At 31.2% G+C, this 18,231-nt stretch overlaps 1 protein-coding gene across 1 annotated transcript; it reads right to left on the bottom strand.

The window, feature by feature from the left end:
- Nucleotides 1–466: 466 nt before the first annotated feature.
- LOC132918980 (uncharacterized) lies at nucleotides 467–14,838 on the bottom strand. The gene is made up of 3 exons (XM_060980333.1): nucleotides 14,487–14,838; nucleotides 1,142–1,167; nucleotides 467–1,027 (listed from the first exon to the last, which is right to left on the bottom strand). The coding sequence occupies exons 1-3, from the start codon at nucleotides 14,836–14,838 to the stop codon at nucleotides 467–469; spliced, it is 939 nt and encodes a 312-aa protein (XP_060836316.1).
- Nucleotides 14,839–18,231: the final 3,393 nt, after the last annotated feature.

Genomic DNA, 18,231 nt, shown 5'->3' with positions numbered 1-18,231 from the left:
TAATTAATATTGAATACTTCGAATTTTTTTTTTTTATTATTTACAATTCAAAGTTTAAGACTAAATATATTTATTTTTTTACAACAGTTAATATAGTTATTATGGTTTTCAGCAATTCCCACCAATATAATATAGTTAGGTAAAATTGCAATTGATTACTTAACAAAATCATTAAAGGAGGTAACCGATAGAATGTCTATTTTTGGTTATAAATAGACCAAAGCTCATGAAAAAGAAAGACTGTAAATCAACTGAGCCGCGAAGGAGGAATGTGCCGATGGAATTTTTACAACCCATAAGTAGATAAACGTTGTGTTTGAGGACGTACGAGTAGATGTGTTACAACTCAATAATTCCAAAGAATTTTATGGTAAGTAAATAAAGGCGACAAGTGTTTGGAAAAGCTAAAACATCTCGTATAGATGTCGATTTATTGAAATACTAGAAACGAGAACAAACCTATAATCTATAACCTTGTATGTTTTTCGTGTAAAGCTAAAGATTTCCTTTTCTTGTTACTTGTATGATAATTATTGTTGAAAAAGCCAAGGTCTACGAGATATTTTGGCTTTTCCAAGTCTGGATTGTCCTTCAAATGTTCACAAAATGCTTTAGTACTTTTCAGATTTCGTAACTCTTCCCAAACGTACTTAAATGATAACCTTTCTACCTTAGTGTCGGACATTTCATTATCGGCGCGATTCTCCATTGTGGTCGAGTAGATGTCCAGATTTAGATTTTTCTCATAAATCTCCTGTCTCCCTTTAACCAACAACTGATGTTTTGCAACTGACAACTTTTTTATGTCTACCTTAATGCTTTTATAAAGTGGCTTATTAATTGTGTCATCTCCGATTTTTTTAAAAGCTCTGTCGAATATTTCGTATTTGTCGTCGGTATCTAACAATTTATCAAGTTCGTTTTCATCGATATCTTCTTCAATACTGATCAATTCGGTCACGTTATTCATAAAATCTAAATACGCATCGAGCCGCTCATCATTGTCTTTCAATTTGTTGCTGTCCATCTATTATATTCATTAAAAACAATATATATAAGTATTCGTTTCGCTTTTAAACAAAAAACCTATTGTTAAATTAAAACATATAGACATAACCCTCCTGGATTTTATTCCATTTACCATAAAGGGTTCATCGACCATCACATCTGAAAATAAAAACAATTTATTCTATTTAAAAAATATTTAAACGTATTAGATATATAGTTACGTATCTAAATAAACATATAAATAAAAAAAAATGATTAGCTCAATATCAAATAATTTTAGCCAATATATCCCTAGAAGTTTAAATCATACAAAAAAATTTACAGAACCCAATAATGAATGAACTTTTAATTTTTATTATGTATTGTTTAATTAAAATTTTAAATACATTTAAATATACAAAATGTATATTACAGGAGTGTTGTTCGTGGATGCAGACCCCAATTAAGACGTAAGTGGTGTAGGCTGCAGCAAATAACATAGCCACGGATTTAGGGGCACCACATATACTGACCTGATATTATTTTTACTAAAATATCTGTAGTATAAAATAGTAAATTAAAGCCAGTATCGGTTGGTATTGTACATAATATTAGATAAAATTATTTTTTATAATTTTGAATCCTATTTTTAACTTTAATATTTCTTATTTTATTTAATAATAACTATGGGTATTAATTTTCAAAATTATTATCATCACTCATTGTAATGTTATAACATTATAATATGTTTTATGTCATAAGCATTTTGTAATATTTGTATACTTAAAATATTCCTTTATTGTGCATTGATTATGGAATAGGTAGTACCTAATCTATCGTGAATAGTCTATTATTGCCCTATATTGCCCTTATATAAAACGTAAAATATTATATTTTTATAATATTATAATAGTGTAGTAAAAATACTCTGCCTATTATTACCCATACTGGCCATTCGACAGCGGAAATTATAAACAATGAACGCGTTGCTAATAAATAACCAGGTAACTAGTTGACAAAAGTATACTGCACAATTATTATTAGTTATTACTAAACATTATTTTGATTCTTGATATTTTCGTCGGGTATTTTCTGAAATCTTAAACAATGCTGGCAATAGGATTTATGGCACTATCATACATAATGGCTGCAAAAAACCGTTTATTTCCTCTAGCAAGTTGGCCGATACAAAAATAGTGGATTATGAAAATATATCTGGTAAATAATATTTATTAAAGAATATTAGCAATAACGGGGTTCAATTTGAATATTTTATAAAATATGTAGGTAATCGTTTATAAAAATATGCAAAAATATTTTTAACCTCTGTAAGTTTCTACTCTTAGCATAAAATTAGTATTTATTTTTTTTATTTAAAACATATCATTATTATTATTTTTTTTGAATTCATAAATCTGAATTATTTTAGGTATGTGTTACTATGTGTTACGACCACACAATATATAAAATTAAATTAAACAATATACATCAGTTTATAACCATAGTATGGATTTAATATGACTGTTTGTATAATTGTTAATTTATAACAATAACTATCTTATAATTTTTATAAACTATCAGTAATAAATAAGAAATCTTATATTTATTTTTATAGAAAATTTTGGTAGTGTAGGTTTGGGGTTTGTGAACGGATGTCGATCGGTAATACACACGGAAAAAAATTACTCAATGAATGCGCGTGTAGTTCGGTAATTCAATACAACGAACTCGAAAAAATTGCAGCCACAGGCAGCACCAAAAACGGTGCAGACTAGACGACCCAGCTTGTGATGCCCGGGAAGGCGGCGGAGTCACCACCGGAAAAGGTGCCGCCAGCGGTGAAGCCGAAAACAGAAGCGCAGCAGGCTGAAAACCGCAGAAAAATGCAAACATTTAAGGGGAAGAGGAGAGCTGTTGGTAAGCCAGCAATACCGGATAGCCAAGAGGCAACTTGGACCTTCCACGGACCCATCGATTTAATAATTCCAATTTTTAGCTTGGCAACACCCTTTAAATGTTATTGTTTTTTGGTGCACCTATAGACGGTCTGTGACAGCTCCGTGCGTCCAGCCGTTGTACCTAGTTTTGTTTAACCAGCTGTTATATTGTTGTATTGTAAAGTAAACTGTTTAGTGCTTTATAAAACGTTTAATTTGTTCTACATTAGTTAATTCTGATATAGCGATTACTCTTAGTATTGAGCTTTTACAAGTGTATGAAAGTGGGTACAGATTCGTGTTAACCAACCGTTCGTTAACACGATCAAGATCACCTATATTTAAATTGTAATATATCGTTATTTTACGCGATTTTCTAAAAAATTAAATTTCATATACTCATAAAATTTTTTCTATATTGACGCTAGAATTATTTTTTACAATTACTTGAAGCAAAACTTATGGATAACCTTGAATTAGGTTTTTTAATCTTATGTATAAATCGCAAAAATTTTACGAATTTTCAACTTCAAATTTCCTTGCAAATTTTCGCGATTTTGATATATTTTGTAAACATTTGAATTTTAAATGCTTATAAACAAAAGTTGTAACTAACGATTTTTGATTTCTTTTTTACTACAATAAGTATTACTTATAATAAATCATGTATTAAATTTTAAAGATTTTTTGGATTGGCAAGTTTTTTTATAGTCATTTCAAAAAAAAAAAACTTCGAATTTTTCGAAAAAAATCGAAATTTTCAATTGTCCGAATAGCTTAAAAAAAGTAAAAAGTAAGTATTTTGAAAATTTAATCATAAATAAGATAACGCTAATATAAAAATTTGGTGAAAATTTCAAGTATTTACATTATTTATTTTTTGACGAATATGCTCTATAATAATAATTTAAATATTAAAAAAAACTCATGTTTGTGTGAACCTAGTAATTTTTGTAACCGATCAATATTTTTAACAGTATTGTTTGTATAATAAATATGAAATGAGAAATGCCACGAATTTTTTCAAGTACAATTCTTTTATGACGGCCTGAAAATTATTATGTGGTATTCGCGGTATAGTATTATGATACGTATAGGGTAGTCGTCAGTCGATTATATCCGTTGATATAGTGCTCCAAATTTCTGCATTTGAGTCCATCGTCAATTTCCGAAACGTTTAACTAAACCACATTATTACACCGGCAACTAGTGAAAATATAAATATCCAAAATGTCTGTGATTTACAGTGTTATTAAATTTACTTCGTTCATAAATCTATGATCGCGCGCGTGCACTTTAATATAACATGAGTTTAATGTATGATATAAATATTATAAGCGTGTCTATACAAATGTCACACGATACAATATAATATTATACTCGATCGGCCGCCGCTTAATATCATATTTTTCACAATCCGTTTGAACGTTATTTATTTTATGGGTTTACATGATATTCGTTTTCCCGCTATAATATATTATAATAATATATATTTATATCGTATTCACCGGATACGCGTTTCATTCCGAACAGTTAAATTTCAAATTTCGATTGTTTTTTTTATTCCTATATTTTTACCGCGTTCAACCGCGGTACGCAAGACATATTACCCCCTTAACGGCGCGGCGGAAGACCATTATAAGTGTATATATAAGTATTGCACAGTATATAAACCCTCGGCGAGGGTACATATAATAATATATATTATCATTATTATTATTGTACACGTACATGCGGCATATAGTCATCATATACCGCAGCGCAGTCGTTCGTCGCGATACCCGGAACAAATGATCCGTTGACCAAATGCGAAAGAGTAGTATTTTATATTTTTTTTAAAAAAAAAAAAAAACGAAACGAAATCACTATTATTTTTAGAGTGTATATATAAATAACGTTTTACGATCGTTCGTATTGTGTACAGGGTGAAGTTCAACCCCAAATCTTTAAACCGGACGCGCGCGTGGAACGTCAGTGGCGGGTGGTAGTGTGGAATATTGTGTTATTTTATATTTATTATAGTATATAATATTATTATATTATATTATTATACACGCGCTCGTTGTCTGTACACTGCAGTCGGGTGGCGCAGCGGGCGTGTTTCTTTAAAAATTCGTTATTTGTTTTCGGTCGCGTGGTTCGATTATTTAAAGTCACATAACCTGAACGAATCGAAACGATGACCGACGTTTCTGTTTCTGTTTTTTTTTTATTATTATTATTATTTGTTATTTATTATTTAGAAATGTAAATATAATTACATCGGATTTCGACATTTTGCGGTTCTGTAACGGCGGTAATCGTTTTAAATAATATAATATCATCATGCGAAGGGCGAAGGGAATATATAAACCACCATTAGTCACCGCCGCCGATGTTGGAAATAAAATATAATATAATAACGTAACTCTTTTCGGGTCCACAAACGCATTATGTGTCAGCGACGATATAATGACGTTATGTCGTTAACGCGCTATAACTGCGGCGATGGTGGTGCAGTCGTGCAGGGTGTATATGTGTATAGGGCGACCACGGAGAATATCCCAAATCCCGACCGACATTCGCAGATGACACCTAGCCGATGGTAGTTTGTCCGATCTTGGACTTGTTGCAACTTCCAAATACACACACACATATAATATTATAAATAACAATATTTGACGGTACTTGTTCAATCGTCGAGTTGCAGCTAACGAGCTTTTAAGTTTATTTAGTTTTTCATACTTAATTCAATAAACTTAAAACAAACCACCAAGTCAAAAATAATAATAATATATTTTAAGGAAAATACATCGCATATATCGTTATAGTATTACTTAAAAACTATGAACAAATGTTTGAATGTTGACCACGACGTCGACGATACGATTTGTCACGGTGATAATCTATGATCTTCAAGAATTTTCATTAGTTGAATTTTTGAACGATTTATTTTATTATATAATTTTTTTGGTTAATCACAAAAAAGAATAATTGTAATTTTATTTTTTAAATATTTAAACTATATTAAGCTAAACTGTCTCAAAATAATTAGTTTCTTAGTTGATACACTATAAATACACAACAATATAAATAGCAATAAAAAAAAAACATTTTAAATACTTTTAACAATGACTTTACATTTAACTAAAGCATATTATCAGGATGTAAGTTGCAGTTTATTTTTATTGGTACGCAAATTAATTTTAAAACATTAAAATACTTATATTGTACGTATTTATTTTGTATTTTGTGATGTTGGAACCAATAGTAGTATAAAAATTTAAAGTATTATTATAAATAATTGTTACCTATCCATTTACATTTTAATATTATTAGACGTTCATTTTTACTTAATTCAAAAATGTAATGAATTTTTTAAACGGATTATGTTCAGAAGTTGTTTACAGAAAACGGAGAAAACCACAATGTTAAGTATATTGTACTTTAAAACCAAGTTTAATAATTGTGTCTAGTACGTATATTTTGTAATAATAATAATTAAAATAATGTTTTTTGTATGAACAATAAGGATGACAGCGGACGAATCCGATTAAATTTGCACTACATGTTATCAAGGATTACAAAAGTAAATGTTAAGCTTCTATGAAAAAAAATATAAATTTATATATGTGGCACCAGACCTTCTCGATTACAATGCTATAACAATATGTATAGATTAGTATGTTAGTATGTATTATTTTTTAAATTTATAACTCAGATAGTATCCATTTTAAAATAAGTAACTAACATACTATTATATTACGCACGAGTTTATAAAACACAATACCTTTATGATAATTTATGTATTACAATAATGTTGTAAATTATTGTAAAAATTACATCAGCTACGAGTATTCGAATTCATTTTATTTTGATATTTTTAGCAAGAACGACCTTTCATACTTTGCTCAAATCAAAAGAGTGAAATAAAAATCGATTTCGGTGGACGACAAAAGTTATAAAGTGCCTACGCTAGCGAACAATAGTAGTTGCCCATACGACGTATTGGGGTGTAAAGATATACAGCTTTGCGTGCATTCGCTGAACGATCAAAGTATACCAATGTAGGACAGTATAAAGGGTATTTTTCACTATTATCTCAATAAATGTGTATGTTAGTCGTAAAAAAAACATTTCTACATAGCTTGCGATGTATAATCACTTATGTTTAATGCTACTTTATTCCCAGGAAAAAACAATTTTTTCATCTTTTTTATTGGAAACTTATTATTAACCTAGCTATTATTATTATTATTATTATTATTAACTAATTATATCTTTGATATAAAATAGTTTTAAAAATATTATTAACATTTCGTTTAAATTGTACCTATTAATAAATAAATAAACTATTATATAACTAGTTTTATGAAAGTGATAATATACATTTTTAAAATGTATAAAATATTTTCATATAAATTAAATAAAAACATCATTATTATAAGACATGGAAACAAATTTGATTTGATTCTCAAAAATATTTACTGTTATAACTTATAATTACTTATGCAGTATAAAATATTACGATAGTAGTAAAGTATACTGTACAGAACACGATTAATTAAAAATTAATACGAACGTTGTGTCGGCATTATAATAATTGTAATATTATAAAAATGCCGTTGGATCACGATACATAATCGAAACGCTATTCGCGTGTATAATAATATATAAAGTTTGTAGATGTCTTACGTTTATACGGATAAATGTGTACCAATACGATTTAAGATTGACATGATCAAATTCGAATGTCGATCGTCGCATAAAGAAAAGGCGCTATACTCATCTTGCCACTTCACATCCAACAACTGTACCTTCTGTAGTTTTGTACCGATTTTCACACTTTTCCACACACACATCATGATACACCGGTATCAAAAGCCGCATTATCATATTTCCCAATCGGCATCGTGTATTTCCATACAATATATATATATATATAATGCGTAGTAGCGTTTTGCGAGCGTAAGTCGCTATACTCTTTCTGTGTCTACACTCGGTCTTATATAATATATATATGTGCCCTCACATCCACCTTCCCCCTTTCGGAGTCTTTTGACGCGCGTTTGGGTTCCAATGACGTGTTAAGCTCGTGATAACTGCGACTGCTATAATACATGCTTCCGGTATGCAAATACACCGCGTGACCTACATATGTCATACGTAATATACTTATATTGTATAATATTTTACATATTATTCAAGATAAATTTAATATTATTTTATTTATACATAAGCCGTAATAATTCAGAGTGAAAAACGTATCGATAACATCCGTATAAAGATAAGACAAACACGTCCAATTTAAGAATTAATCTAGACGTGATCGTTGTACATGACCTAACCTATAATGCAATACTATAGGGGGTGGGTTCTCGAGATATTTTTAATAACTATTGTTAATTTTTCCAACGGATGAACCGGATACTTAAAACATACAGATACTCTTATAAAACAATATTTTATTAATCTATCAAAAATGTATTCGATTATAGTGTAGATACTATACTGACTATATGAATTGAAAATATGATAAACAGAAGATCAGATGAATGATGACGAATATTAAAATTATTTCATTATTAATTTTGTTTTAATACAGTTATGCCTTATGATTATGATTTTACGATTGAATCAATTGAATTAGTAGATAACGTAAATATTTTTTCAACTAAGACATCTTGTTCATTATTATAAAACATAAGGGTTGATCTTGTTATCGTATCATTGAAAAAAAAAAATACTGAAAGACGAGGGTATAAAAACGTTTTTTTCTAAAACGAACCTAATTTTAGAAAATTAGATTATACAATGTGTATAATTTTATTATAAATCATCACGTTTATAAATATCGCTATTATTAAGTGACCATCGATAAAATAAACAATGCGTGCTGCGTTCGCTGGTATTTTATAATAATAATGATAATATATACTATATACACTATTATCGTGTGCCTAATCATAAATGATAATATTATAGTATAATCGTATCACGTATACGTAATATTATTTTCCGATCTATTTGTCACACAGCGCTAAGAACTATTCCTAGCCACCGCAACGGGTATACGACGAAGGAATAAGAGTTACTCTGCGTACTTTATATATACTCGACTATATAATATATAGATTATAGGATTAGAACAAAACTTGTCACTCAGTGAGATTTTATTAATTTTCCGTGTTCAGGGAAACGGCACTGCCAGACACTTACGTTAAACGGGAGCGTCAGAGGTCAAACGTATTTTTATACAGCCACATAAATCTTTTTTACCGTCACAAAAAACCGTTTCTATATATACAGTGGCCGTGAAATACATATTCATGGACTAATCGAATGATCGCAGGTCGGTATATAGTTTTTTACGTCTGTAAATGCACACACATATATATATATATATGTGTGTGTGCATTTACACATATATATATATATGTGTGTGTGTGTGAAGGCGAGTGTATATGTGATATTGTGTATAGAAACGCCTAGCACGCACACGTTAACTCACTGTCCCGGTAGAGGGCTTATTGAATAATGTAGGAAATTGGCAACGACACCACCCCGGGACGTTATATTAAATGGATCGGCGGCGAACCGACCGACAGGACAAATAGCCCCGGAGGCCTGCGCGTAATGTGTTGGGCGATAAAAAATCGCGTCCGCACGTACACACACACACGCGCGCGCGCACATATATAGGTACGTATGTGTGTGTATAAAAAGAAGAAGAAAGAGAAAAAAATGCCCGACACGCACACACAGACGCTCTGCTATAGCGCGCTTGGCGTTCGGCAGTCGGAAAGCAATTCTGTTAAAAGTGTCGACACCCAACGCGTGGCGGCGGCAGACTCCTATTTCCTTCCCTCATCGAGTATTCCGCGTGTGCGTGTGTGCGTGTGTGCGTGTGTGTGTGTGCGCGCGCGCGCGCGTCGGATAAGTTAAGTAGATTGTTGCGGTGGCGACACAGAGTAGGTGGTATATGTGCGCGTGTGTATTTTCCCATAAAACACAAAATGCATCGTTCAACGGCGGCCATATACGTGTGTATATATATATATCTATCAATATGTATATAAACACCCTCTGTGCAGTCGGACCAGCCGCCGGTTAGAAATTCAAATCGCGTACGACGACGACGTATTATATATATACGAGTGAGCACCGGTCTTTCGCACCACCACCACCACCACAGGCGCAAAGTGTTTTTCTTTCATATTTTTTTTTTATTTTTTTATTTTCCCGACACGTACGATCACACACGCGCACTCGGCGCACACTATTATATATATATATATATATATATATATATGTGCGCTGTGTACAAAAGTATTTTTCCCCGTTTTCTTCTTTTATGTCTGCATTAAGTCGACGACCACCACGACAATGACGCGCAGACACACACTGTATTATTATATTATTCGCATATTATATTATATATCATACCACGTGTATATATATATATATATATATATGTATGTTTGCCGGTGTGAACTAGTGCGTGTGTGCGGGGGTAATGCGATATGCGTATATAGTCTGTCCCGTCCTCGTTCGCAAACCCGCCACCCCCCCCAACCCTCCACTCGCCGTTTATCGAGTGCGGGTCTGCGAGTGTTTTTCACGACCGCCGTAAAAAATATATATAAAAGTACCTATATAATATTATCCGCCGCGTATACGTATAGAAAAATCAACATATTTTCGCGTGAATGTCGTCGTCGTCATCGTCGCCACGACGGTGAAAACAACTGCAATCGTTTGGCCGCGGGGCCGAGACCGCGTGCGAATTCCGCGGACTGAATAATAATAAACGGGCGAACTACGGGCGATACGATAATAACGTGATATTATATCATACCTGTATAATATATATGCGAACTGCGCGCGTGTTTATGCGCACATATTTATTTGATGTGTAACGTACATGAGATATATTATACACACGGACACGATAATGCGAGAGAAAGACGTCATTATTTATTATAAACGCGGCGCCAAAAGTATAATAATATATTGCGTTAACGGTAATGCGCCGCCGCGTGGAACCTGCAGGCCCGCGAGTCCGTATGCTGATATTTTTACACGAAGGACGTTTTAATTCGAAATATAAATTAAAAGGCTTGGAACACATCGATAATATTTAATATTACGCGTACAGTTGCGGTATATTTAAGAATACGTTTAGAATACAGTGAGAAAAAATAAAACGTCACGATACAAAATTTTTAGATATTTATTTCGAAAACAGATATATACTGACTAAATTGAAGTCAAAACGTGTAATATTTTAGTTATTTAAATTTAATGAACAAACGCGTGAAACCGACTGAGGCTTATTTAATATACTATATAGTTACGATCAAAAATGAACTGCAATTTAAAAATTATATCGACAAACGAAAACTGAAGAAATTCATCAAATATACATAAGTAGACACACGAAGTTAAAATGTAATTTTTACCAGATCGAACAGTAGTCCCTCCTTAAACACTCCGATTTAATGAGCCGTTGTCCAGAGACCAGACAGAGCGGAAACCGTGTGAAATAATATTATGTAACACAGCAAAATGGTATATTATATTATTATGTCTTCATAGAAAGCTCCCTCATCACGACTGCATCACTTTGCACTTTCTGACCACCGCTGAAAAATTCCAGTCGAAGAAAATACAACAAACATAATTGTATCTTATTGTGTCTAAGTCCGATAAAAAATCGTAAATTATTAAAAAAAAAATGATTGGAGTTGTAATTCATTAAAGTTTTAAGACGAGCACACATATTTACTACGATGTATAATGTATATAGTATTGAAGTGCACACTTCGCATAGTGTCTGAATTCTCAATAACACATATTATTATAATATAGCCAGAAATCTTTTCGCAAATTTCAGTGTCTATGAACGGCGTTCGAAGGAAAACGAAATCGCCAAACTTAGCATGGGCACGTGGAACAAAATATGGTAATCAAAATGTGGATGACGAGGTTATCTCTTCGATCGCATGCGTACGCGAAGTAACGGGTCTCGAAAAAAAAAATCTCCAGACGTCAACCGCGACGATCGAAAGTGATAGTATTGTATGTCTTGGTTAAAAAAAAATACTTACATTTATGATATCTTTATGTTATACGCGCGTTCAAACGTCACCGATCTGTTAGGTGTATTTTTATTTCCGATCGCGTTATTTTAACTATACATTTCTCGGCGATCGGAATAGCAGAGGGGGTTTAAAAAGCTTTGTCATGTTTTCAATCGAAATATCTGCAGAATATATTATAAACGTTACGTCAAATCGCTGACAGTAAACTTATACGGCGCGAGTGCATTACTCGATTTAATACAATAATATATAGGTATAGATATTATATTATTATATTGTTGGTCGTCGCTTTGCAGTTTGTTTTTAAACCGATGACACACGAACGACATGGACAAATTCGCTACACGATATCATAAAATAAGCTATATATTAAAATATATTAGGGAGGGCTTAAGATGACTCAGGGAGGGCTGAGCCCTCCTAAACCTTCCCCTATTTACGTTCATACTTACTAATCTAATTTATACATTTCTATGTATATTTTATACAATAATATTAATGACTGTCTACATAATATTATACGACAGTATGCTTTAGTATTTTGTTTTTAGTATTATTCTGAGCTCAATACTAAATGAAGATGTAGATTAATAATAAACGTTTATAAATAAAACAAAGTGAATCATTAAAATAGTTATGTAGACGTGTAGACATCAATATAAAATTAAATAATGTAGTAATATATTATAATTAATCATTATTATCCGTAAATCATGCTCGCCCCTTTCTTTTTTCAATAATGCTGTTTGCTGATAATTAGAAACCTGAAATTAGCTATATTTAACTATACTTAGATAGTTAGATTAAACTATAATTTGAAAGTACAATAAAATAATGCTGCCACGTTATTTTTGAAATAGAGTACAATTTATTTCGAAAATTATGTTACGAGAAATACTTATTTTTCAGATTATTATAAAATGTGGTAAATTCAATTTTAAAAACTGTATTTGTGATTGAATTATTCGTGTAAAATGTTGGTGCAAATTTCAAGATAATCTAGTATGGCTCTGAAGAACTAAAAACAGTATTGAAAATGTTGAATATTTATGTATAATTTAATGTTTTTCGTCGCAAATTGTATGTATCTATAAGTATTTTTAAATTAAAATAAAATTTCAAAAATTAATTTAGGAGAAATACTTATTTTACACTTTAATTTCACAAATTATAAAATTTTGAATTTTAATTCTTAATTTTTATAATTTGTTTATTACGAAATACAATTATAATTTTGTAAATTGTATTTGTTATTCAAATTAGTGTAAATATATGGTGCAAATTTCAAGATAATCTATCATGACTGTTGAAAATTTTAATTCAATTTTTGTAGCAAATGTCAAGTATATATTACTATTTTTGAAATTAAGTACAATGATTCGTGTTTTAAAATTTCTAAATAGGTACCAAATAACCTACTAATTTTCCGAATTTTTATAAAATTTATTTTTGATAAAATATCAATAAAATGTTTCATCGATCTATTTTGGATGTTATTTCAAATAAGAATTTGACAACCTTAGATGTGCTTTGTTCTAGAATTTCAAGGTTTTTTAAGTAGCTAATAATTTTAATTTGATGTTCATAAAAGTAATGTCTTTACAATTCTCAAAATTGTGTGTGTAACTAAAATATTAGTGTAAACATTTGGTGCAAATCTCAAGATAATTTACTAGAAGAGAATAAGTTATTCAACGAAATATTCAATCTAAACAATATTTACAAGTATAATAGGATGATCATACAACAACAATTGTGATTAGCGGTATTCAAGTGCTTAATAAATATTGATAAGAATTAGCTAACAAGAAAACTAACAATGTTAAGCTCAATTTTTTTTTTTTTTTTGATATGATATGCATACCAGTTAATTAAATTAGTAAATGTTTTGCAACTAAGCAATATACAAAAACACTAACTCTTCTGAATTTTTTTAAGCAACAGCTTGGATCAAATTTATTAAACACTTGATAAACATAACTAACAGAAGAGAATCAACTTTACAATGAAATATTCAAAGTTCAAACCACACAATATTTACAAGCATAATAGAATAATCATACAACAACAATTGTGATTCAAATGCTTACAAAATATTGATAAGAAATAGCTAACAATAAATAATGTTAAGCTCAATTTTTTTTTTTTTTTGATATGATATATATTATATACATACCAGTTAATTGAATAAGTAAATGTTTTGTTACTAAGGAACCTACAAAAATCACTAGCTATTCAAACTTTTTTTTTATAAACAACAACTTAGATCAAATATTTTAAGCACTTGATAAACATACCTTGATATAGACATACCATATACAAGAGAGTATTTTATTGGTATATAATAATACTTTTTTAAGACGGAATCCATTCAGACTTACTCGTCTGCGTCCTGCGCTTAGTCGACTTCACACCACAACAAACAGTCTCCTGCCAAATTTAAGAATTTGCCGCCTTATTCGTGCAAGGAGCGACTTACGCCGAATAGGTGGTGGTTTATCTTCGTCGACCGGCGCTACTTCTATCGTCGTCGCTGACGCTATTTCAACGCCGTCATTTTCGTTGACGTCTAGTTCCGTATTGACGTCACCGGAGTGTACCGCTAATGGCGTACACGGACGCTGTACTATCGATAAGTTTTCAATATGCCTGTGTATTGGTGAAGAATCGCAGATTTCATCGATTATCATTTCCGAGGCAGGCCTGAATTCCTCGACCTCGTCGATAGCTAAATTCCCAGTATCGACGATGACTATTTGTGCTGTACTACTGCCGCCGAAGAAATATGTTGATATGATTTTTTCATGTTGACGCATAAAAACAACCGTCATCGGTAGCTTCAACGAGCTCCGTATAGCTGATGCTCGTAGCGCATCGGCTAGTTCTGACGCGTTTTTAAGCTTCAACGGAATCGGTGGAAAATGGCTCTCGTCTATCTCAGCGATGAACACTGACGTGGACGAATCGTCCTCGACGCACTGTGCAGGGAAAGCCACCGTCATCGAGAACTTTAACAAATTGCACGTAGTCGGCGCTCGTCTAGTATTAGGTGTTCTATTGGGCAAATCGGTCGTCGGCGGAATCTGAGTATTGCGATGTTCGATTTCCGGTATTCGAATCTCTACGTTTATTACAGATGTAGTATACAGTTCTGGTACGTTTCCAATGGGACGCGTCATCGGCATGATGTACTCGATGTGTTGGTGTTCATCCGATGAATCATCCGCGAATTCTTGCGATTCCGTCGAAAGACGCTCATCATTAGATGCATCCGAGTATGACGTCTCAGGTGTTTCGTCTGTATTCCCCTCAAAATAAATCACTGGCATCGTTAAATCTGATGACGTGTGCTCGGCGGCTGTTAATGTCAAATCTTCGTCCAGTAAGTTTAAAAATTTCAAATCTTCTGGTGTCAAGATCATCGCACTTTCGTCATCCATTTTTTGGTAAGAAAATAGATAAATAATATGAAATAAATAGATTGATTACTATGAATTGCAATATATCACTATAGGTTCAGAGAACTTGTTCGCTTTGTGATATCGTACTGACTCAAAATATCAAATCCAATTTACAAATAAAAATTGAATCTATGACAACCAAAGACATTAGATAAATAGTATATTAATACGGCCAGATTATTATTAATAATACATTAAAGCGTGTATTTCAAGTTTAAATTGTAATTAAAATTGACGGTAACTTATTTTGATATATTTATTAATTTTCAAATTTCTTAACATTTTATGTTAAATATACAACAGTTATTTTGGTATACAAACTGTATTTGACCTTTGATTATTAAAGTGGTCACATATAATAAGATTATATTATACACAAAATATTTTTACTTATTTTAAAATATCGTTAATATTTATAATGTGCAATGTGCCAATGTACAAAAAAAGTACTTTGTACTTATGTTTGTTAAGTATTTGACAAAATCGATATCTAAAATCGTATCTATTTTTAAGCTATTTAATATTTATAGATATTTTTAATTTTTAATTTTTTTACAGTAGTTTTTCTGTGTACAATGTTAAAAATTGTTTTGCTTTGTTAAAGTTTTTGAACATTTAATACAAGGTTCTTCATAAATTGCTTATTAGAATTTAAATTTAAATGAATTATCTTACAATATCATTGTCTGCAAATATATTATATCCACCTATGTGTGTACCAGGTCATACATAATACATATTATAATATTGTAAGTATATAATATAAATAAGCATTATTTGTTGCGAAAAAAATGTAAAGAAAATAATATAACATTTGACTGTAGACTTGTAGTATACACATACTATATATTATATTTATTATTTCATTGTACGTGCATAAACCATAAAATTGTACAGCTAAGTTCACCTATGGTTGATCAAATGCCGATATAGATAAATAGGGGTGTACCCAGGATATTTTTTTTGGGGGGGTTAAGGCTAAATTCAAATTATTTTTAAATATTAATAGTATTTATAATAATATAAACAGAGGTTTTTAATTATTTTAAGTATTTTAAGACGAACAGTAGTAATAGATTAGCGTTATTTTCGGTGCGATTTCTCTCATTTAAATTAAAAATAATAATTGTTAGAAACTTGATTTTTATATTTAACAACATTTTTAGAAAAAATGTTTTATTTTGAAAGATTGAATTAAAAATGTTAAAAACAACAATACAACTATTTTTAATATAATTATAAGTTTTATCATTAAAAATATAGCTTTACATATTTTGTTAATACATATTATTAACATTTTTAAGAACATTATAATTCGATATTGTATAGTTCTAACTGTATAATGTATATAGTACAAGCTGCACTGTTATAATAAAGTGGGTGTTTAAAAAAAAAAAAATAAATTTATACAAGAATGTAATGCATTTATTTTGAAATTTAAAATAAATATAAAACACAAAAGTGAGTAGCGTTTTTGCGAATTGCAGATTTTTTTTTCGTGTGACTTATGACGCCTTAACGTTTTCACTTCCTGCAATAATAATTATTAAAAAACTAAAATAGTTGACATGACGAAACTTACGTTTATTTTTTTAAGATTGGTTTATTCACAATAATATATAGTTAAGTCGATAGTTTGATGAAAAAAATTACTCTTGCCTTTCCAAGGGGTTGGATCTTCGTCTGAAGAAATGTCAAGCCACCCTTTCAGCTATATATAACATGATATTATGTATAGTAGTAATAATAATAATAATTACGAACTACCGTCGTAGCGGTGTCGTAATACGACGACGAAAGGAACACGTCGCGGCGAAAAAGGGTTATTCCTCGCGCACGGATGTGGGTTATTGCTCGTTTCTAACCCTTTTTTCGGATCCCCGTGCGGCGCGCCACTTGGGTTATTAATTTTTATAGTTTGCGACGCGCTAATTTAATTTCTCGGCAGCGGCAATGTTTTCCGAGACGCGAGAGGAGAATTTTTCTTTTTTTAAAAATTATTATTAACTTATTATTAATAATTGTTATTGTGGTTGTTATACGTGGACGAGACTGCGGCGGTGGTATACGTGTATTACACATAAAGTTTACAGCACTATATAACACGGAGAAAAAAGGAAAACCCCTTTCGCACGCGTCCCGAAAACATGAAAAAGCCGCCACCTCGCGACTTCTGAGGTTGTTAGTGTTACAGACAGGGAAACATAATACTATACGCGCGATGTGCCGTGCAATTTAATTAAGAGTTTTATTCATTTTAGACTGTTGTCGCGGTTTTACGATATCTGCGTGACGGTGGCTTGGTGCGCGGAGCCGAGGAGGAGTTGAACCTCGCGATTTATTACCTACACCGAGAGCACGTCCGTTATTATTATTATCATAACACGCGCGCAATCACTCGTCAAAATGCGTCGGAAATCTCAATCTCGACGTCGACTTTTCTTGCTACCGAAAAACACGATACGTTACACGTACGTAGATATACACATGATATTATATTTCTCTACCATCTGCGTTTTTACTATACACGTATTAGATATTTCATTATGATCATAATTTTTATCGTTATACGTATATAGCTATATTTTTGCCATTTACCTAATTATTATAGGTTCACGTCGTCGGAAGAGGTATTTCATTCTATAGCTTTTTGTCAATTTCTTATTACATAATACAATGTTTATTATACCTATGCGACGAGTGTACGATAAATTAGTACGCACATTATTATTGTAATTGTAGGTATATCTATTATGATAGTTT

The sequence above is a fragment of the Rhopalosiphum padi genome, chromosome 2, assembly GCF_020882245.1.
Source record: "Rhopalosiphum padi isolate XX-2018 chromosome 2, ASM2088224v1, whole genome shotgun sequence".
NCBI classification, from domain to species: domain Eukaryota; kingdom Metazoa; phylum Arthropoda; class Insecta; order Hemiptera; family Aphididae; genus Rhopalosiphum; species Rhopalosiphum padi.
Note: the sequence above shows the minus strand (reverse complement) of the source record. Positions and strands in the feature narration are given on the sequence as shown.